Source organism: Hesperophylax consimilis, chromosome 10 (genome assembly GCF_061612785.1).
Source record: "Hesperophylax consimilis isolate HC1 chromosome 10, BYU_Hcon_1.0, whole genome shotgun sequence".
NCBI classification, from domain to species: Eukaryota; Metazoa; Arthropoda; class Insecta; order Trichoptera; family Limnephilidae; genus Hesperophylax; species Hesperophylax consimilis.
This window is the reverse complement of record NC_142845.1, coordinates 1,248,758-1,271,918: the sequence shown is the minus strand read 5'-3', so window position 1 is coordinate 1,271,918 and position 23,161 is coordinate 1,248,758. Positions and strand designations below refer to the sequence as shown.

The 23,161-nt window shown below is 34.5% G+C and overlaps 1 protein-coding gene across 1 annotated transcript; it reads right to left on the bottom strand.

Moving 5' to 3' along the window:
• Nucleotides 1-107: 107 nt before the first annotated feature.
• On the bottom strand, nt 108-2,915 carry spt4 (Transcription elongation factor subunit spt4). Its single transcript, XM_089636002.1, has 4 exons — nt 2,732-2,915; nt 2,001-2,107; nt 1,241-1,296; nt 108-399 (listed from the first exon to the last, which is right to left on the bottom strand). Exons 1-4 carry the CDS (start codon nt 2,798-2,800, stop codon nt 281-283), a joined length of 351 nt encoding a protein of 116 aa, XP_089492128.1. The 5' UTR covers nt 2,801-2,915; the 3' UTR covers nt 108-280.
• Nucleotides 2,916-23,161: the final 20,246 nt, after the last annotated feature.

Below are 23,161 nucleotides of genomic sequence, written 5' to 3'. Positions count from 1 at the left end.
CATTCAAGTCCACCTTAGATTCCAATATAAGTCGGTACATAGCTCCAGAATCTGATTCATTTTACGGTCTAATGTTTCCTGACCTTAATAAATAATTTCTTATTAACTTCTTCACAATATCAACAAGAAAATATTTGGCAATAAAAGTTTAAAAAAATCATTAGTGATAAATTACTTTAAATGTTTAAAGAGGAAATGAACCGACCCATCTAAATAGAGTTTAACAATTAAATAATATTAGTTGATGAGAGTCTGGTGTTCGTGTCCAGGATGGGGCAGCTTATCTCTGACTGGTGTCTCGCGGTCGGTACACTATTCCTCGACTCTTCATCTCCCGGATGACTCCGGCGGGTAGTCTTCCGGATACAGAGATGGCGTATACACCTTTACAGAAGCGATCTAGAAAATACAAACAAGATTTTATATTACAACTGAGACAAAAATAGAAATGATTTCCATTGGGGAGTGTGAAGTCATTTTTATGGATGTTGTGTGGAGGGTCTTTTGGAGAAAGAAGGAGTGAACCTGTTGTAAGAGGGAGGAAACACAGTGGCAGGTAGATTATTCCACAACTGAGCTGATGAACACAAAAACCAATCGTAGAAGCAATCCATTTTTACGTGACATACCAATTATTAACATGTACAAATGATGTGTTTCCCAACTGTGCACAGTAGTTCGTCGGAGTATCTTCCGTTGAAATATAGATAGAATAAGGACAACATTCCTCTTGATGTTTGTGCTTCAAAGAATGCAGACAGTTTGTTAAAATAGGGATTCTATGAAAAGAACCACTGGTCAAGTTTTTTTTTTCAGGTATTTTGGAGCTCCAGACCTGTTTGTTTGAAGAACCATAAAGACAATTATTCCACAAGAATGGATGGAAGATAGCCTCCATTAGATAAATAAGTCTGCAGAAGACAGGAATGTCCTTATTTAGGTGTTTAGTGTGGGGGAGAACACGTCATCCAAATAAAGAAGACTAACGGGAGTAGAGACATTTAGGCAGCCAGGCCTCTCCTCCCGAGGAGTGCAGTGGGAATAGACGCGTTTAGGCAGCCAGGCCTCCCCTGGCAAGGGTTGCAGCGGGGTAGAAGCGTTTAGGCAGCCAGGCTTCCCCTCCAGAGGGTTGCAGCTGGAGTAGAAGCGTTTAGGGAGCCAGACCTCCCCTCCCGAGGGTTGCAGTGCCGATGATGATTTGGTGTTAGGTTAATATGAAGAATTTGATGAATACACTTACTGATTCTTTGCCACTTGCACACCCAACTGTCTTCAGGACTCATCACGGAAATCATTCTGAAATCAAACAACCATCTTCTTTAAAAAACATCTTATGTTATAGATTTTTCAACACTGAACGTTATATTCTTACAAATAATACTTAAAACGTGAAAAAACATCAGAAGCATCCAAATAATTACAACGATATTTTTTACAATGTTAATGATTAATGTTGATTATAATAATAATAATGTGTGTGGTTATCTATAAAATAATAATAAAAGAGGTAAACAACGGCTTCCCGAGTATGGAGCACAAAGGAGAAAGTTAAATATCAGGCAGATGATAAATCACTAGAAATAATCATCGTCGGCGTTATTTTCAAGAACTGAAAATCGCCAAAATCAACAATGTTGGCATCTTAATTATCGCAACGCTATTCCACTTAATTATCTTTAAATTCCACACAATAGAATCAGGAATACCAATCGACAGAAATTATTTGAAATGCCTTTACAACGAAAGCGAATTTTCATTTTACGTAATTAAAAATTAAAATGCTAAAATTAAAAATTTCCCAAATGCAGTCAGTTTCATTTTATAGTAATTAAGGTAAATCAAAAGATTTTATTATTTTTTTAAATCGTATTAAGCATGACCAGCGATCCCGAATAATTACCATAGTTGGTTGTTGTACTAATTAAGTTCAAACCAAGTGCTATTTTTTTGCATACTAAGCGTGAGGAAGAATTTGGCAACTTTATCAAAATCATATTTACCCATCAAAGTTGTTGCTAGTGCAGTCATAGACATTGTCTTTGTTGGTTTTCATCCTAAGAAAGTCGTCGCAATTATCACAGCCATCATACTCAAACTGGTCAAAAGTCTGTAAAAGATAAATGTGTTGTTATAAAACTGGGAAACCTTTGTGCTATTTACTCAGTAAATAGATCAGCGATGATAATGTATGCAAAACACATAACTTGATTTATTGGTAAACTTGTCGAATTGCGCTGCATGCAAAGGCTCTTTAAAAAAACAACACTTGATTTCATCTAAAATATACAACGGAGACAACTATTTAAGTCGGGGGTTAAAGTAAACATGCACTAAGTAGGTGTTTAGGTTATATTAATCATTTATGCGTTTTTCCTAACCTTCAAACATAATCTTTTACCTTCTCCCCTGACATAAATAGTTATTTATTATAATAAATGTGTTGAAATCAAGTGCTATTTATAATTTTTTGCGTACTAAGCCTGCAGCGGAATCAGACAAGTTTATCCTACAAAATAAAGAATGATGCTTTCAAAAGATGAATAAATGGGAAAGCAGCAAATGTTAAATGCGCATCAATGCAGTATGAAACTGCAGCAGCCAGTTGGATGAAAAAGGTAATACATCACAGTTAATATAATAATAATAATACACAATAATTACCAATTATGTTTCAAGAAACCTTCTAAAACTAATTTTAGGAAGCCTTATGTGAAATTAGGTTATGTCTTACCTTAATTAATGAACATACTAGACAGGCGCGAAGCCCTCTGAGATCTTTGGGAACTGTTTCTAAAGCCATGTTTTAATTTTAAGTGCAGTAACGGTTCAATGGACTATTTCCTTCAATTTACTTTTGTCAAAAAAAATAACAGCCACCTGACAGGTTTCAAAACAATATTCCATAGATTTCTCATTCACTAATATTCCTTAGATAAAGTGTGGAGGAGAACGCAGAGTCAAATAAGAGGCTATAATAGACTCTGGTGCATAAATAAACCACCTCTGGTGGAACATTAAACTCAAAGTCAATATTCACTGAAAATAACTTTCAAATACGTTTAATGTTCATCCGTAAGTAAGCACCACAAGTGCAATAGGAGAGGATGGAACGCCACAGTTCCTTTCCTGAGTCATGGCACAATTTTATGGCTACAATGCCCGAACTTTTTCTTGTGTAAACAAAGTTTTCCTGAAGCCTTAAAGGTTAAGAAGAAACAGACAAAACGTGTCGCTGGTTTAGATGCACCACAAATTTATTTTTAAATATTGATTATTCGTAATCATTACAAAAAATACATGACGAAAATATATTTTTGAAATATTGATTATTCGTAATCATTACAAAAAATACAAGACGAAAATATAAGAAACGACATTAATAGGATGACGTGTATGAAAGGATCATATTGCGTTTACACATTTTACTTATCTTCCTTAACTTCCGAAGAAAAACATAGTCGTAATCAGAACAAACAAAAAGCTTGGAAAATTTTTGTAAATGTTTTATTTTTTGTATGTGTAAAAAAAAGTATATCTTTTCTAATTGGTGTAAGCCAGTGTGATATGGTTTTTGGTATCTACAATTTATTATAATATTATTGCTGACAGAACGATATTATTTATTTTTATCCTATTTTTCGAAGGCCGATATAACGCCAATTAATAGTAAGAACAGTGGAAAGAGGCGAATTCTATTGCAATTTTATTTTGCTAGGTGAATTTCTTGTTTACTTTTATTTTTCGTAAAGAAATTATTTATTATTTAATAAAATATTATAGAAAACTTGTAATGTTAAAAATACTTTACTTGTGAAAACAGGCAATATTACAAAAATATTCCTCCTGTAACTGAATTCGTTAACTTCAAGGCAAAAATATAGCAAACATAAAATATTTTATCACTATTTTTCCGGAAAGAGTTTTGACTCTCTTGTGAAATATATTTTTTAAACATAACTTCAATACCCACGACTTCGGATTGCTAGTATAGAGCTTTACCCCTCAATCACGGGGTAAAGCTCTCAAGGGTCAAATTTATTTGTACGGCGCGCTAAATTATAAATGATCGTCATTCGTAAACGTAAGTAAACATTCACGCAATAATCAACACGACCATTTCCTTTCCGCTGAAAGCGTATTAAAAAATAAACCACTAAAGCAGCGTTGCCAGGTCCAGATTGCAATATTTCCCTAGATTGGGAGTCGAAATTTCCCTAGATTTCCCTAGATTCTGGGGGTACCACCTTGGCAAGTTAAAAACGTCTGTCCATCCGGGGGGGGGAGCTTTGAAAAAAAGTACTTGGTTTTTGTTGATAACTTTCATATATTATTTGTAGTAATAAAAATACACGAATACCCAAATACGCCACATATACACCAGTATGTAGTCACTGTTTTTTTTATTCTCTTTCTTATATGGTAATTATTTTTCTTATATGGCAACAGTGGCCGACAGTGGCAACACTGACACAACATATTTGACATTGAAATTACAAATGATAATTATAAAATACTTATCATTTCAAATGATGATTATAAAATACATAACATTTACATGATATTTACAAAGATCAGGTAATTATGGACTATTCCGACACACAAAATACCTACTATTTAACATGAATTTAATAAATAATTACCAATATAGTAGATATAATAAATTTGGAAACATGTAATAAGAATTGAGAAGATTTATTTCATAATAATGTACCATAGATTGAACCTTGTCGTAATGAAAATAAATTATAAATAAATGTATTTTAGAATCAATAGCGTAGCGATACACCGTACCTTATCTCAGCCTCTTTTATTTGTGAGACTTCAGTCGCCCTTTGCCGTATTGCTGGCATTTCGAGTATTGTATGCTGAAAAGCTGCAGCTCGGATATTATCAGCATGTTTAGCCCCCTTTGCATGCTTCTGTATCTCCGACTTTCCGCACACAAAATCTTTCCTACAAGCATTGCAGAAAAAAAATAGGTCCTTTATTGCTCTTCTTGAGCCAGCCTTTAAAAACCTATTAGCTCTCCCATTTCTCCTGGTACTTCTGCGCGTACATTTTTTAGGCCTTTTGACCGAAGTTGAATTATCCTCATCCGGAAGGTTCCTCCTTGCGCCAGAAGTCGAAGGTATATCCATCGTGTTGACCTATAATAAATACTATTTTATAAACTCAGGGTGTACTTATACCAACCACATAATAGTATAAGTTGTCTTAAACTAAACACTAAGTATATTGGAAAGTAGCTTATAAAATTTTTAAACTTAGTACCTGAACGCTGAACTTTGTGTTACACTAACCCTGTTTTACATGTTAATTAATTGGAAAGAGATAATAATAATTTCAAAGTACTTACCACTGAATTCAAAACAGAAATCTTAATAAAAATCACTGTAAACCAACCGAAATTGCCGAAAGTGGAAAGCCAAAAGTGAAAATCTGAGAGAAGATAATTTCTTATTGTAATGATCATAGACAAAGTCGTAATCTGAACCTTTTAAGAAGTCCCCGGTTTTAATATTTTTAGGAACATAAATATAATTTTGAGTTGTCAGTGTTAAAAATAACATTGCTTCATTTATGAACATCAACATTATTTAAGATTCCTGTAAATCCCAAAAATAAAAAATGAAAATACATTTATGTTCACTGGCAATCCCAATAATATTGTCATGTAAAAATTTTTTTTTGCCAAAAAGTACGAAATTTCCCTAGATGTGTGCTCATTTCGTGAAAATTTCCCTTTTCCCTAGAATTTTTTTTTCTCCCCTAGATCTAGGGAAATTTCCCTAGACCTGGCAACGCTGCACTAAAGGCTTATTGCGAACTGAGGACCGCGTTAACATGTGAACGCTCTTTGCGGGTTGGCCCCCAGATCCTTTGATGTGCCAAGACATGCAACCGCCAAGTCGTCCTATACACGTTGGGCCAGCGCGTTGGCCCAATGCATTGTGCGAACGTGTACACAGCCTATAAATTTTTTTGCAAATAAATTTCGCTGCGCACTACTTAGTTGTGAGTGGATTATTTATGCGGTGGTCGCAGTATAACGTGTTAATGCCCAAAAAGAACCCACGAACCTAAAAAGCCGATGGAGCTATTCGAGAACAATTTATTAATTCATACATTCATTGTATCATCAAATACCCAAAAAATCATATTTTTTTTATATAAACTTTAACAATTATGGATATATCAAAAAACTTTTACAATTCAGCATAAAATAATCAAAGAATAACTAAAATGTACAAATAACAAAAATATATATTTTTAATTATTTTCAATATAAGTATCAAAGCGAAAATGAATTTAAGAGATGGCTATTTGAAAAAATGGTTATTAATAATATTTAATTTACTGTGAGTCGGACGCCGGCATCCGAGAAATATTTTTGCTTGGTTTTTTTTTTTAAAGTGCTATTTTAACCCTTATCTATAGAGAAATTGTATGAAGAACAAGGTCAAAATCGCTTGCGCTAATATCAGTCTAGAAGATACCTTTTATTTTATTAGTGTAGCCTCTTTGGTAGCTTTCAAATTGACTTCTCTATGAAAAGCCGTTGTCATTTTTTTTGTGCATCTTTTTCAACGTTCGCTGGTGGACGGACTGCTACAGTAAAGACTGTATTATACGACGAATTTCCCAAAGAAACGTAAGTAAACATGATTTTATGCATAGTTCATTGAACAAGTCATGTGTTTTTCATAAATATAATTCATTTTTGCAAAAGACAAATACGTAAAATTCCTGTCAAAAACTGGAAGTGTTTTCGCTCTGAAAATTTATTGTGTTTGAATCAAGTTATTTATGTCATATATTACATTATTTGGAATGATTTACATGTTATTGTGTAGAAAAACCATTTGAGAGAATATATCAAAGCAAGTGTTTTGTCAATATTTAGTGTTTATTTTATGAAAAATGAAGTACTGGCCGAAAATGTCAAAAAAAACTTGCTTATAAAAAGTTCGCAATTGTTTACCAATATTGACATCGTAATATTATATTATTTGTAGAGGTTCATATGTCATTATGTAGGGAAAACTATTGGCATTGTGTTTCAAAATCATTGTAGAGTCAATATTTAGTTAAAATATTATAAAAAATTAAGTTTTGCATCTCAGCAATTGACACCAATACAATCAAGATTTCCAAATTGTTTGAATGTATATGTTTACGGAATTTTACGAAAGCTTTGAAAAATGACTAGTGTCGCCATCTGTAGTGATATGTGAATATTGCAATCTCCATACAAAAGAAACAACCACAGCAGGGTGTACTAGAAAATGTAAAACTATTGTTTTATTTACGGAAATATTTTTTTTTGTTATTTATTGTTTTATGAAAAATCGTAATAAATATCACAAAATTAGATCAGGTGTACAGGATGTGCTAAAAAAAATTATAAGATTTTTTTTTATATATGATAAAAAAAAAGTATGCAATTATAAATATCTTTTTTAAAATTATATAAATACAAGTATATGTCTGATTGCTTCTATCGCTTTGCAGAATGGAGACCACAATACAACATGATGCAGGGGGCAGAACCACCAAAGACACCGCATCGATCGCCATGACGGTATGTTTTGTATTAGTAGTAGTTATATTAGGTTGATTGTACGCTTCATCTTTTCCAGAATTGAAAGACATTAGTGTAACAATAAATGTTTACTGTTTCAGGTTTCAAATCGGCCACATAAGAGGAACATAAGAGAACATAACATAAGAGGAACTGAAATAAATACGATGAAAAAAAACATTTTTTTATTGAACCCCACAGCACTTGAATAAAAAAATGTATTTCATGTAATATAAAATTGAAATAAATATGATGAAACATAAATCTCCGACTTTTATTTTTATTGAACCACCCAGTTACTTGAAATTGAAAAAAATGCATTTTATGTTATATAAAATTGAAATAAATATTATGAAAAAAAATATCACTAAAATTTATTTTTATTCTCATTGAATCATGATTCTTTGCACCACTCTGTATTTCGATAAATATCTGTATACAAAAATGGCGGCCATTTTGGATATCGATGTATTGAAGTTGGTCAACTGTCTGAGGTAAATATTGTATATATTAGCATTGTTTTGGATATAAATTCATTATCGAAATAATAGGTGTGAGGTTCCATTAGAAAGGTAATTCTATCTAGTTTATTTTGATGTAATTTTTATAATATTTCGCAATATAATTGTGTCAAAAACCAGGTTAGTAAAGTGACAGCGAAAATTTACATCATAGTGCATAAATATATTTTTAGCATTATTTATTTACAGGTTTCTAGTATAAAAAAATATTATTAGTAACAACAATAGTATGAACTACCAAAAACTGAAAGAATTGCTTTCATAACTTTATACAATACGACACAAAAAAATTCTAAAGTGCACGCTTGGCTTGACATTTTTTTTTGAAAAGCCTAAAATATTTTACATTTTCAAAACAACGTAAATGCCATTATTTCTTTGAAAACACTTTTGGTTTGTATTTTTTTCATATAGGCTATTTATTCAGGTTTGTGTAGAAATAATAAAATCCGTTTATATTCATATAAATAATTTTTTTGACAATTGTTTCCCGAACGGGGGAATTTTTTATTAATTTTTCAGATAAAGTTAGCTATTCTGGGAAAACGTCTTACGATATAATCATGAACTATATATGAATAATTAGCTACATTATCTGGTAAACAGAAAACAATCGAAAAAAAAGCAAATACTTAGTTTTCATTAAGATATTTGAGCAGAACACATCGAGGTAATTTTCGCGCCGTTTCCGAAATTTCGTCCCACATTCAACAGGTTAACAATTTTTATAATTTCATAGTTATCTAATTGCAACACATTCGTGTGTAAAATTTTTAACCCTTTATTTAAATCAATAAAATTATAATAAGTAGTTCATTATGCATCACTTTGCATTTGCATTTCAAAAAATTTCATACAAGATGGCTGCCAGGCAATTTCCTCTCACCCCAGATTAGGTTTCAATGCCATTCATACAAAATCGCACCGTTTCCCTGTCCAGGGCTTTCTAGGTCCATGGAAGAATGACCAACATAACGTTATAACTGAAACTTATAACGTTATTGGTTGGCACAAAATTACCAACATAATTGATTGGCATTTTTTAAATTCCATTTTACTGAACACGAATAATTTTAAAAGGCGTGCCTAAAACTTGTTGACCAAACTGATCTGGTGTACTGGCTCAAGTATTTGTAATAATTGTATCGAATGGTGAGTCATTCTTCAATAAGCAGACAGCCACCTGCGTGTAAATAATCATTTTCAAAATATCAGGCCCGACCCTACGCGGGCGCAATTGGAGAATACCTAAACTCCGAATACTTATCTTTCATAAAATACAAATATAATTGATTACAGTGATCACCTACCTATATATACCTAGGGCCTGGGCGTCTACTGGTTTTGACAAGGGACGCTAAAATTTGAGTTGCGCCAGGCGCCGTTGAATATTACAACAATTTAGTAGTGGTTGTAGTCAACCTACATCGGGCTGAATAATAAATAGTACATTATCACCAAACATAACCTTGCTAATTCCGGTTTCTTCTTCATACTTACTGTGTACTGTCAAGAATTCAGACAAGCGATAAAGTTTTATATTTATATAGCGGCTTCCGACTAGTAAGCCGGAGGTGGCGGTTTCAAGTCCCGGCTGTGGGGTGCGCAAGTAAATTTTATGTGGTTTGTTTGTGTTATTTCACAATTTACTCAATTAAAATAATATATAGTATATTTGAGGCAACTTCCAGAGTGGAAGATACTCTCAGTATCGCCCTGGTGTGAGACCACCATTCAGAATTGAAAAGTTGCTTGAAATGGCTTTGGCCGTGTTTAGTGATGAGATCTGAATAGCCCGATACCTTCCTATTCCCCACCTCCTTCACATCCCCACTGCCATCAGCCTCACAGCATACCCCAATTGGGAATGCTGAAGTCTCACTGGCTCCAGACTTTTGCGGCAGTAGTTGGGACACTTTCACAATTATTTTAATTGTCATTTTTAAAACTGGAACTGACGTGAGAAGAATTCAGACGAGCTTATAGTACTTGCCTATAATTTGATACATCTTCGTGAACCATTTGTTCTGGATCATTCTGCAATTGCATTTGTTCTGATGTGTTCTTTACATAAACTTCTCTAGCTTCACCAATCCTAGACATAAAATCTCGTGATTTTTCTCGGGTCTGTGATAATAGAAATGCTTTTGTTTAATAATAATTATTATTTTCTGTTAGATGGTGCTAGATAGAAAATATAGGGTAGGTATCCGTATTAAAAAAAAACATTACATCTGATTGATTGTATGCAGCTAACTTTAGTATCTATCGCATACCCGATTTATAACAAGTTTATTGTTAACTATTTAAATTTTTAAGCTAAAAAGGTTATTTTTTAAGATAATATTATTTAAGACACGTTTTGTTCTGTTATTTAATATGCTATGGGCATGGAAAAAATGCAGTGTATATTTAAATGCAACTAAAGCATTTGTAGAGAGATTTTTACTGTATTTCGAATGAGTCATGTTTAATTAGGTATTTTCCCCATCATATCTCCCTTTCAAACCATCTTTGAACGCTTACTACGGGGCCTTAATTGTTATTTTTAATAGTTCCAGTCTATCCAGTCTTCTTTTGTTGTTATGACAATACGGATTTTTTATGAATTCTGTCGTACGTTTTGTAGACAATATTGTGTGAAAACAAGATTGCGGACACTTGATATTTCAGGCGTCGCAAAAAATAAGCGGTATTGAAATTTTATTCATGAAATGCTAATAATTATTGATTATAGTCTAACCACTCTATTTGTGCCGGTGAGTCAATTAAATTGAACACATATTTACTTTTTATATATAAAATACTTGCTTTTACATTGACATTTACAAGGCATTGATATATTGAATCACCTTACTAGACAACTGCCTGTTTCATGGTGACCAATATATTATTATAGTTTTATTTTCAAATGTTTCTGTCGTTAACCCTTCGAGGGTGTTCTAGGCCATCATTTCAAATGTTTCTGTCTTTCATCCCTCAAGGGTGTTCAAGGCCATCATTTATAATTATGGAGGAGGGAAAGGGAATTTATATGCATATTAATTTTGTTTAAATTGGTAAATTTCAAAATAATATGTAAGTAAGGATATTCGTTTAGAAAGAATAAACCAAAAAATATGTGATCTTAAGTTCCCACTTCCAGACCACAGAACGATCAATCTGAGAAGTCAAATACGTGAATTTTAAAAAGTTGAGAAGGGACGGAACAATGTCCAATCCTCATTCGAATAAGTGAGGAAATTTATTTTTTGGAGAAATGGGGGAGTTGTTGAAAGCACGGTTTTGATGGGACAGTCCTTTGTATTGAGGCATAGCAGGCTCCCTTGGATTGACTAGCAATGTTCCAATACTCTGACCAAACATCGCGGGATCTATCTTAGACAACAATATATTTGGATGCTCCTCGTTTTGACAAGGAATCCACAATATCAAGATTATAGTTATTTTGTATAAAGTTACATAAAGTTTAAAGTGTAAGATTTTTGGCCTCACTAATAAATGTGTTTCAAACCCTAAACAACTGATAACCAACCCTTTTTGTAGAGTAAATATGGTTGTTTCTCAGCTGCACAAAATCTAAAATATGCCCATATTCGTATTACGTCCATTAGTAAGGGGATAAAAATAAAAATAAAACATTAGTTGTGAATTAACCTTTCGATTACTTCATAAAAACGCATTTGTTCAAAACTACAAGTCTTTTTTCGATTACATTACAATGTTCAAAAATGATTATTTAAATACACTAAATGTAACATAAGCATTGATAAAGATAGTATGTGAATGCGATAATTAGATCAGTAATCATGCTGGAAGAGATGAATGTAATAAATATGTTAATACAAAATAAACAAATATAATGAAATATGAAGTATACAACAATTGGATATGTACATAGTTCTGTATTTGTTGCTGTGAAATAGGTTGAGGGAACTGGTTATAACATAAAAAAAATCAAAATGTTTGATGTAGAAATAAAACCTATTCGTTAATAAAACTTTGTTTCACCATTAATTTGTAACTAAAATAATATTATATGTATTCATCTATTTTAGATTGTTTGTTTTATAACGGTCTGGTACATAGAAAAAAAATTGCGGACACTTATCAAAAACACTTACAAACTGCATACTGTAAGTAGGTACTTGTAGTTTGTACATTTAATTTAGGTTAAGTAATGATTCGTTTCCAGATTATGTTCCAATTCTATTCGGTTTAGTGGCGGCCCCATATTATAAAAGGCGTATACCCTGGACCACGGAGTAATGATACTATGAGAAGTGACGTCATTTAAATCATGGTAATTTACGCAATGTTGCCAGGCGATGGGCTGTACCAAGCTGTATGGGTGCCGCGGGGGTTTCGACTGGTTGCTGGCAGTAATTTTAATGTTTCTTAGAAACAATTACTAAACATATAATTCCTATACTTAGACAATGATTAAGTGGTTCTCCAACACTCTAAACACCTTTTTAAACCACCATTAAGATTGGTTTATTAGTCACGTAGCCCAACTACTCACTAACTACCAATATGCGAGATTAAATTCAAGGCGTATAAAAACCATTGATAAAGGGTGCAGCCAAAATGTGGAATTAACCCCACACAGGAGAACGGAGGCTGAATAATTTCCCTCAAGGCCCATGTCATCTTTGGGAATGTGGAGGGTCTTTTTAAGGAAAGAAAGGATAGGAAGTTCTGGGAAGAAAAAAATATATGAGGGGTGGGTGGAAATCTAGGGGTCAGTATGTCTAAACTAGGTTAGGTTTTAGTTTTGTTATTTTCACCACTTTTAATGACTTCATATCAATTTTAAAAAGTGTTCATGGAACCATCGTGCATATACACAAAAGTATTCATGGAACCATCGTGCATGTACACAAAAGTGTTCATGGAACCATCGTGCATGTACACGAAAGTGTTCATGGAACCATCGTGCATGTACACAAAAATGTTCATGGAACCATCGTGCATATACACAAAAATAATTGTAAAAAGGGTTGTCTTTTTGTCTTCTTCTTCTATTCCAAATGGCTACAAAGTGGTGTAGGTAGGCTAAACAAAATCTACCCTAAAAACATAACCTTCTGTTTTCATCACTTTTATTTTTTCCGGTTACCGCAATTTGTGTTAAACATTATCTTCAAAACCTGCTCGTAATTCTGCTTTATAAATCACAAGCTGAATTCCCGAGGTTGCCCGTTGTACGGTGTTTTTCAACATTTCATTTACACAGTGACATTTCTCCTGTTTTGATGGTAAAAAGGGCAAAATTTCATAAGCCTCGGAATAAAACTGGAGATTTGTATTCAAATCAAATCCACGCCTCCCACCCGCCTGTCCGCCACAAGCAGACCCTCTCCTTTATATATTAGAAGAGGAAGAAGATGGTGCACCTTTCCTACCACCTAACTTTGTACCAATGTACGGTTTCCTATAAATATACTTCATCTCAATTTGTAATAGAAATCCACCGGAATACATTAAAGAGTCGTTGCCACTTCCTTGGCTTTGATGTGATAATTATTAAGTCGAGAGTACGTTGCTTTGGTACTTGCTACGGTGGTGCTGATGTTAGAATGGCGTGCTCATAAATAAACCGCTCACGGTGTGCTGGGATTGGCTAGGATCTGTCAGAAGTGTCAGATGTTAGTTGTTTCGTCTACCGTGAGACTTTATGGCTACAGAATGATCTGGACGAGTCATTTTGGATCTTGGAGGAGAACAGGTCAGAATTAGGTGTATAAATATGGGTTCCATAACAAATCAGAAAACAAAAGTGATATTCAAGTAAACCTTAAAAACATATAAAATCACACTGGCTGAATCTATCCAGGTGGTATATCTCCGATCGAAAAATTGAACCTAAATATTGTGACGTCAGATGATTTCCTAACCAATGAAAAACTCTGAAAATCTATGGAATAAACTTTCAAAGTTTTTTATTGGTCTATAGTATGTCACATAAATATTTTGTGACAAGTTTAGTTCTTGCTTAATTGGGGTTATTTTGTCTATGGTGTTTTTTTTCGAACTCTGGCAATATTTTGAAGGAAGGAAGGACAGTTTTGTTGATGGTCACTTCCTCCCCGGTCAGCTAGACCTGCTGATCGGTGGATCCAGTCACTCTCCTTTAAAGGGGCTTGAATCTGAGTTAATCATGTGAATAGGAGTTATTATTTCTTTTAAAAAAGGCGCGGGGTGTTTATCCATTCACGTACAGTTCGTGTTTGTTATTATTTTAGTGGGGAATATGGAATCCCGCTTTTATTGAGTGTTGGCCGATGGTCATGTCGGAGTGCTCGTGTTTCGGACTTGAAACCGAGATTGGTTTGGTCCTAGCTGTGGCTGGTTGTTCTTGGCGGAGTGTCCCCGTGTCGCAAGAGAACGGATTGCTGTCCTGGCTCCGTTGAAGAGTCTGGTCGACTACCACGTGCTGCAGGCCTGATGCCCCTGCAGGCGTCCATTGAGGGAGTTGCTGTCCTCCCGCTGCCACTAAGAAAACGGATTGCTGTCTTGGCTCCGTTGAAGAGTCTGGTCGACTACCACGTGCTGCAGGCCTGATGCCCCTGCAGGCGTCCATTGAAGGAGATGCGTCCTCCTGCTTCCACTAAGAGAAGGATGTCCTGGCCTTCGTCCCGGGTCCGTTCCCCGCTGCCGAGAGCAAGTTTTCGTTCGCCATCCGTTGTCATTCTTTCGTTTCACGTTAAGTTAGTTTAGTTTGATTCAGGAGTCCATCGGGTATGTGCCTATATTTATTTCTATGGTTACATGTTTATCATCTGTACTCTTTTGTTGTAACTTTTGATGTTTCAATATATTTTCCATTAAGAATTCATTCTTATTATTTATGATCACCCAACCTACTTGACAGGAAATTAATCCCACAATCATGAGATGGACATCTCTGCTCTACCGTTTTTGTAAACATTGGAATGTTACAACAATATACATTACAAGTATATAGTATAATAGGTAGGCTCCGAATGAGAATTTTACTGTCTATATATTGGTATATCTATGTTTTTTAGGACAAATTTGTTTCATACAAAAAGTCGAAGTTATCAATCTATGGAAGTTGATTTATGAATTTATCTCTTGCTGCAAAAAATATGGATACAATTTTTTAAAGTTTTCAATGTTCTTATTTTTTGTTTACATTGTAGATCCTACCCACATCTACCAAATATCGAAGAGTACCCTATGTATAATATATTTTATTTTAATTAGTTTTAAGCAGTTTGTACATGATGTAGGTATAAAGTATAAATTCAATTTTTTCACAGTCCTTCTCACTAGGGTTTCTTGTTGTGATTAGTTTCAAGTTGTCTTTACATCGCCTTCATAATGTTTGTAAGTTGAATATCACTTTGTTCTCTCAGCCATGTTTTTATGTACTTTAATTTTAAATACCTTCATTTATAATATGTAAATAAAATGAATGGAACTAAACTGGTCAATCATATTTTTTTTTACGATGTATTTTTAATATTATAAATAAATGTTTGTTTCATATATAAAATAAAATAAAGTCACGAAAAGTGATGATATGATAAAAAAAACTAATCTAACCTAACCTATTATTTGATTATGATCTGTTTTATTACTGTTCTGTTTTGTCGGGTTACTATAAATATGTGGATGTAAGTATTTTTTTTTGTTTTCAATAAATAAGTTTTGAGAATCTTATTTTTAAAGCATTATTCTTTATAATTTAACAGAGACTGACTATTGAGGAGGGTCACGAAAATATGTTTGAATTTTTTCTGTTAATATGAAGATATTTAGATACACACAACAGTGCCAACTGCTACCAACCATTTCACGCGATTTTGAATGGGATGGCGTCACGTTCCAGAGTGGCAGAAATTCTCAGTATCGCCCAGGAGAAAAATCACCATTCAAAATTGAAACGTTGCTTTAAATGGCTTTAGGTATCTCATTAGCAAGGTACTTCCCAACCTTCCTCTGCTCATCTCCTTCTCCTCCCCTCCCTCCTTTAGCCCCGCCCTTCCACCCCTCCCCATTTGGCTCTTAGTATAGTTAAAATAGGGTTTGATCTCTTGTGGGTATTTTAGAACATGCATTGGCAATCCTGATCTATATTCCCATTAGAACCGATGAAAATGTTATAATGCAGGTCTTTGAAATACCGGCAAATTGTTTATAAGGTGCGGTCATGAATATATTTTTGCACTTTGGTTCAATACAATAACAATATCTTATAATATCGGGAGAACCGAAAAGTTATATTATTTTAAAACTAACTAACCATCACGCCGTTTCCCCGCAGGGGTAGGCAGGGAGGACGGACCGCCAAACAACTCGGTCTTGGCACACACTCCTTGCCTCATTCACATTCATACATCGTCTCATACATACTCTTCTATTGTTCTGACTCTTGACATGGCCCGACTCAAGTATCTGATTCACTTGGTCGTGCCATGTCTTCCTCGGGCGTCCCCGACTTCTGCTACCATTCACATTTGCATCGTATATTCTCCTTACACTCCTTTCTTCGCTCATTCACTCTACATGCCCAAACCATCTAAGCGTCCCTTTCTTGATCTTACTCATTACGCTTACATCAGCCTTGCACTCTTTGCGGATCTCCACATTCCTCACACGATCATACATGGTTTTACCACACATACGCCTAACTAACTATAACAATAAAAATATATAGTGACATTTAAGTTAGAAGGTCAATTGATGCAAAAAAATGAACTGGAGTTACTACTATCATGTTAACGATCAGTATTGCATTCACGAAATTTTGTAATACATTCATTTTGGATCTGCAGAAAGAGGTAGCGCAAAATGGCATAATACCGCAAAATATTTTTTCATTCTGCCAAATTTATGAGCAAAGTTTCAAGAACGCAAGAATTTTGTGATATGTTTTGTGAATGTTGGTACTATTTTTACCCCTAGGAACTATCAGGGCAGTGTGGACTTTGTGGAATATTTTTTTTAAGTAGGTACATTCTTTATAAATTCAAATAAATCATTAAATGTCTCATGAAGCAAGTTCGCCTCTGTGTGATCGCGTTGGATTAAAACGCAAGCCCCGCGTTTTCAGGACGCCATTATGTCTACCGCAATTTGTGAGCCGTGTCAGTCTCGGGCGAACATCTATTACCCATGAGAGTTGCAGCTCACTGCTAAGCTTCTGGCTCGTAATAATATATGTATTGCACTGCACATTTTGGACCTTACTAATAAACGTGTTTTAAATTTAAAACAACTGTGCAAAATTGATTAAGTATAATATGTAAGTAAATAAGTTGTTCACGGAGAAAAATGATCCTGTTCAAAAGGTGATAGCAAGCAACTTTCCTAAAGTATTAGTCATTCAGAATATATCGAGAACAAGTGTTCTTTTCCTAATAAATAGCATGACGGAATGCGACAATATCAGTAGGTACCTATGTCAATATCAATCAACAATTGTATGAACACGTGTTCCGCCGTCCTCGTAAAACATTCGCTTTTATCTGATACTTTGTTAGAAACTCTGTCAATTCATTCGTTAAAGGCCTGCAGTCCTGTTTTTAACAGGAACAAAAATAATTTTACCAATATTTTTAATAAATTAACAGTATTTTATATCTCCGTGAGGAATTTAGGTATATATAAAAAAAACTATTTGCCAAGATTTTCATGTAGAAATCTTGTGCTGTCTGCAGAATGTTTATCATCTGCGTGACTAAGCCACCGGAAAGCAGATGGCAAGCTAGAACTGTGACCAGCGACCAGCCAATGGGGAGTGATGAATAGTGACGGATGGTACTAAAGGGCGAGCTGCCAACTCCAATGGACCGAATTAGATCGGCTCCGGACCGTCTGGCGAGATCGGTAGTCAGTGATCACCTTCACCAAGGAAAACGCCCCGTCACGTGGTTGCAAACAACACTGTCAACTGATAATGTGGGAGGAACGAACAAGGAACACGAAGATACTTAAAAACAGAACACCTCATGTATGTTCTTCAGAAATTATTGCCGACGCAAGAAATTTCCTATGGTTAGAAATAACATTTAATATAAAATCATGCAGCTCTTCCACAAGAAATACAAATAATACTTTTGAAATGATAATATGCTCAGTTCCTACCGGTATGTCTTTTATCCAATTCCTACCTATCCCTAACCATCGCCTTGCTGTAAAAGTATTTGAAATTTGGAACAATGGCAAGAACATAGTACAAATTCGAGTGCATTTGTTTTGAAAACAGATGGATTAATACTACCTTGGAAGCAACATTGTTTTCGGTTACATAATCTCGTTAAAAAGTTAAAATAAGGAATAAAATCCTACTAAATAAGTACTCATTCGTTTTGTTGTGGCGATAATTACCTCGTGGTATCGCTGTGGAACTCACATACTGGGATTGTGTTGGCAGAGATATAGTGGTAAGTGATTGGTCTTCCTGTTTTCCTTCCTTCCTTAACTTGTTCGTTCATCACACAATTTTAATAAACACCATTTCTTTTCGTCTCGTTTATTAATCTCATTTACGTAGTCTTATTTGAACATGATACAATATATTTTAAAGTAAAATGAACCACTCGAAGCATTTATATAGTCTTATTTGAACAGAATACAATATATTTTATATCAATTTTATTTGCATTCTAAATCAGTTCATCGCCATCTTCTAACATATATAGCGTTTTCTTTTAGAAAACCTCAATACTCCCCAACGTGGATGTGATAGGTGCAAATAATTTATTTGTTTCTTCTATGGGAACTTGTAAGTATTGTTTACTTTCCTTGCCCTTGGCTCTTCATTCTTCGGCACCTTAGGGGATATTGCTTCCAATTTTTTTAATTTTTTTTTAATTTCTAGATATCAGAATCTCTAGTCTATGGTGAGACCAGCCAATCGTATGACATGTGTTTACCCTTGAAGCTACCGGAATCAAAAAGTTTTCTGGATTGAATGTGTATAATTAAAGATACCATGGAAATATACCACATAGAAAATAATATGACAGATGCCAGATGCAAGTGTACAATCGTCTTAATTACATTGCGTGTATCATTAATACGGCAAATGATAGCGTCAAACCGCAATAGGTACCTACTACCTACTAATGGAACAAACGTGCTCTGTATCTTGTCTACACGCTAGCTTCTAGGTATTCCAACACTTGTACAATGATCATGGAAGACTTCTGAAGGTCCATGAAGTATGACAGGTGCTAGGACCCCGAGAAGGTGTGTGAGATAGAAACTTACTTGACAACTCGACCGCAGATTGCCAACTGTTGCCAACGGCGTCGTGCTAGGGCTGCACCAAGGCAGTTTGCTGCCCCAACCCGATTGCAATTCAGCCAAAAAAAAATAAGGACGAAATTCTTAAGGAGTAAATTTAGCAAAACAGTATGTCAGTATGTCAGTATGACTACTAATAGCTTCACAGTTCAATATCTTCTTAGTGTGGAAAACACTTGATTTCGGGAGTATTCACTAAACGCTTTGGTTTGGAGTACTTTATTATCGTAAGATAATTACAATGAATATCTTGCGAGACATACGTCCGTTCTATCAGAAACTATCAGGTATTCTAACGAGGGAAGCAGCTGGAAGTTAGCTCCCTACCTAGGGATCGACTAGCATTGACTGTATTGGTAACTATTCGAGTACAACCGACATGTTATCTCTGTCATGTGGCATGAACCGTAAAACTACATTAACTGGATAGTAATAACTTAGATCTACACACTCTACCGACATTTTTAGGGCGATATCGAAGCTACAACCTAATAACAGCGCATTTTAGTGATATTTCTTCCCAAGTGTACTGTTTAGTACTGTAACCGTAACTGTAATATAAGGTATAGCTCGATTTATCTGGATGCTCTATTCGGGGAAGCAATTCTTACTGATTTATACTAAGTATACCTCAGTTACAACAATAACTATTAAATACAATTCAATATTAAATATTAATTCCAACACAATATAAAACATCCAATCTTACAGAATACAAAAAACACATATGGAGTGACTACAATCCATTTAATATTTAATTTTGTTATATTTCACATTTGTTTTTGTTAAAAGTGTGTATAAATCGATTTTATATTTTAATTTTTATTGTTTCTCTGTGTAACTAATCTCCACTGTTACTATTATATAACTTTACAATTAAAAAAGTCATCCACAACACAGCTGAACTCCTAGCGTGGAGGACAATATACTATAAATCTTTGTAATTCTAATATATTTTAGAATAAATAATAAAAATAAAAAAATTATATATATAATACATTTTTTAGCTTTTTTACAGGGTGAATTGTGGTGTGTAATCCAAGCATGTAACAGAGGAGACATTTGCATTAAGTGATTGGGAAATAATCATACGAGGATATATGGCACGACCTACGCAGGCTTTTCACACCCTCCGAGTATGTGCCTGCTCCACGAGATGTACCACGACAGTTATTATGTTATGGTATATCCCACATCGCCATCAGTATTTCCCAGAATACACAACACTTACGCGTGCTTTTAAGGAAACTACTGGAATTATATTCAAAATTCACTCTAGCTTGTCACGCTTTTGATATATGTAGTTAGACAAAATAATATTCAGTAACATTCATTTGATAGGTATTACAAATATGACAAGAATGCTACTCGGGAAAGTGGATGTAAGATAATTGTAGAGACCTGAAAATTTAACCTGAAAATCGCGAAATCCATATTTTTTACAGGAAAAACGCGGAATTCGCCATTTGCCCGGTGACCGCGAAAATCTCAATTTTTACGAACATAACGCGAATTTTATAAGAATTATATATCCATCCAATATGAATAGAGTATAATTTTCGTTATATATTAAGATTTTATATAGATATCACATGTGACAAAATACTTTAAAAGCAACAAGCGCAATTGTTTCTCTATCTGCACAGTCAGACTGCGCCACAGCAACTCGTGTCGGGGCACAGCTAGTATTAAAATAAGAAAGTAATATTTTAAATATGTATTTGTATACAGATTTGATAAGCTTGAATAGGGATTAAATTAATAGGAACCAGATAGCTTCACATCGAAAACTCCCACCCGTTCATTTAATAATTTTTAAAAAATGTATCAAAAAAGTTCTTTTTTTAATTCCAAATTCTAGAAAGTGAACATTTTTGAAAAATAACACCATTTTTCCCAAAAATATAACGCTAATTTCACAAAAAAATTACTCGAATTTCGCCGAAAAATTCGCGAATTTTTCAGAAAAAGTACATAGTCATTACGTCATTGGTAGAAATATTAAGTATTTTCTCAATACAAATTAGACGGGGGCCATTTTTTTTTTGGCAAACGTTTTTTTTTCAAACTGGGATACCAATCGATTACACAAACCGGAACAGCGTTCCGGTTTTTTGCTGTTGAAACCGAACGATGCCAGAAAATCAAAGGTGAAAAGTAATTTCTCGTAATTGGTCTCGAATGATCTCATGTTGGAATTAGTATGGACTCGGTTCAGATGACTTGGCATTGGTCTAGGTCTAGGACGTGATGCAATCCGAATACTTCAACCAATATTATATTGTATATGTGTTAATATGACAATGTTATATGTTCGCAGTTTACTAAAAGTTTATCAGGAAACCTGTCAATTCATTCGTAAGGACTGCAGTCCTGTGTTTGACCGGAATTACCAATAACTTGAAGATATTTTTGATAAATTAGCAATAGTAGTTTTTCTCCGTGCAGACTTAGAAATTAATAATCAGTGTCATTCCATTCCGGCAGACTGCAAGGCACCAGGCACTGCAATAGCAGTCCTATAGTCCAATAGCAGTCCATAGAGTCTATAATATAGACATCATCCTACTGGCGACTTCTGTCTACGCTCCTCCGAGAGCTCCGTTGAGATGTCTCTGTCTGCCGCATGCATCGTTAATGAGGAGTGAGTGGTTACATCAGATCTTTCAGCGGCATGCCTTTGTCTGATTAACCATTCCAATTAGAACTATTAAAATGACTGGCTCACTGAAAGGGCACGGTACTTAAATAACTGGCTCGCCGTACATTGTAGAAGAGATCTGGGTACTTACTCATTTGTCTCAATTGAAATTAATTGATCTGCGTTTATTATACAAAGTAACTACTCTAACTGTTATATTACATATTATGTACCATTCTGTTATAGTTATAACCAGAGATGTGCAAAATGGGTACCCAAAACCATTGAAAATGCAAAATGGTTTCTCAGGTCAAACAATAAAATAATTATAGAATTTTTAAACATTTTTGTCATTTAATAATGGATATCAATGTAGAACAAACATTACATGATGCTAAATCCAAAAACACCACGACTACAGCGGCATGGCCCCATGTTCAGTTTTTGAATCAGTATTTTTTGTAATGGTATCACTAAATTACCAGGTTTCCTACCAGGGAGCAACTTGACAAATGTACATTATCTCTCATAGCGAGGTTGAGGACCGACTGATATTTGGGGCTTATGGAAAAAAGATGAGTGGAGATAGTAGGAAGAATGTTGCAAAAAAGCATTTGAAATGGAAAATGCATTGAGAAAAGCATTTAAAATGCGAAATGCAAAATGGTTTTTAGAAAAGCATTTAAAATGCAAAATGGAAAATACCCATTTTGCATTTTGTATTTCCATTTGAAATGGATTTATTTGAAATAAAGCACATCTCTGGTTATAACGAACATGCTCAACAAGACCACGGTTATGACGAACAAACACGTATTACTATCCCTTTCAGACGTAAATCAAAACTGGAAATGGTAAAACATATTTAATTTTTTTACATTAGCTCCACACAGTAGGCGAAAAAAATCCCTCAGAGCCTGTGTCATCTTTGGGGATGCTGTTTGGAGGGAAATGAAGGAAAGGAGGTTCTGGGAAGGAAAAAAAGTATGAGGGGTCAATGTGTCCAGGAGTGAAGGATGTATGTATCCATCCCCCCAACTGCGGTGCAAGCTGATGGGACGAGAGAGTCCTGCTGGAGAGGTCAAATAGTCTCTCCCAACCAGTCTGTCCCGATCCGGCCCACCACGCAGCAGG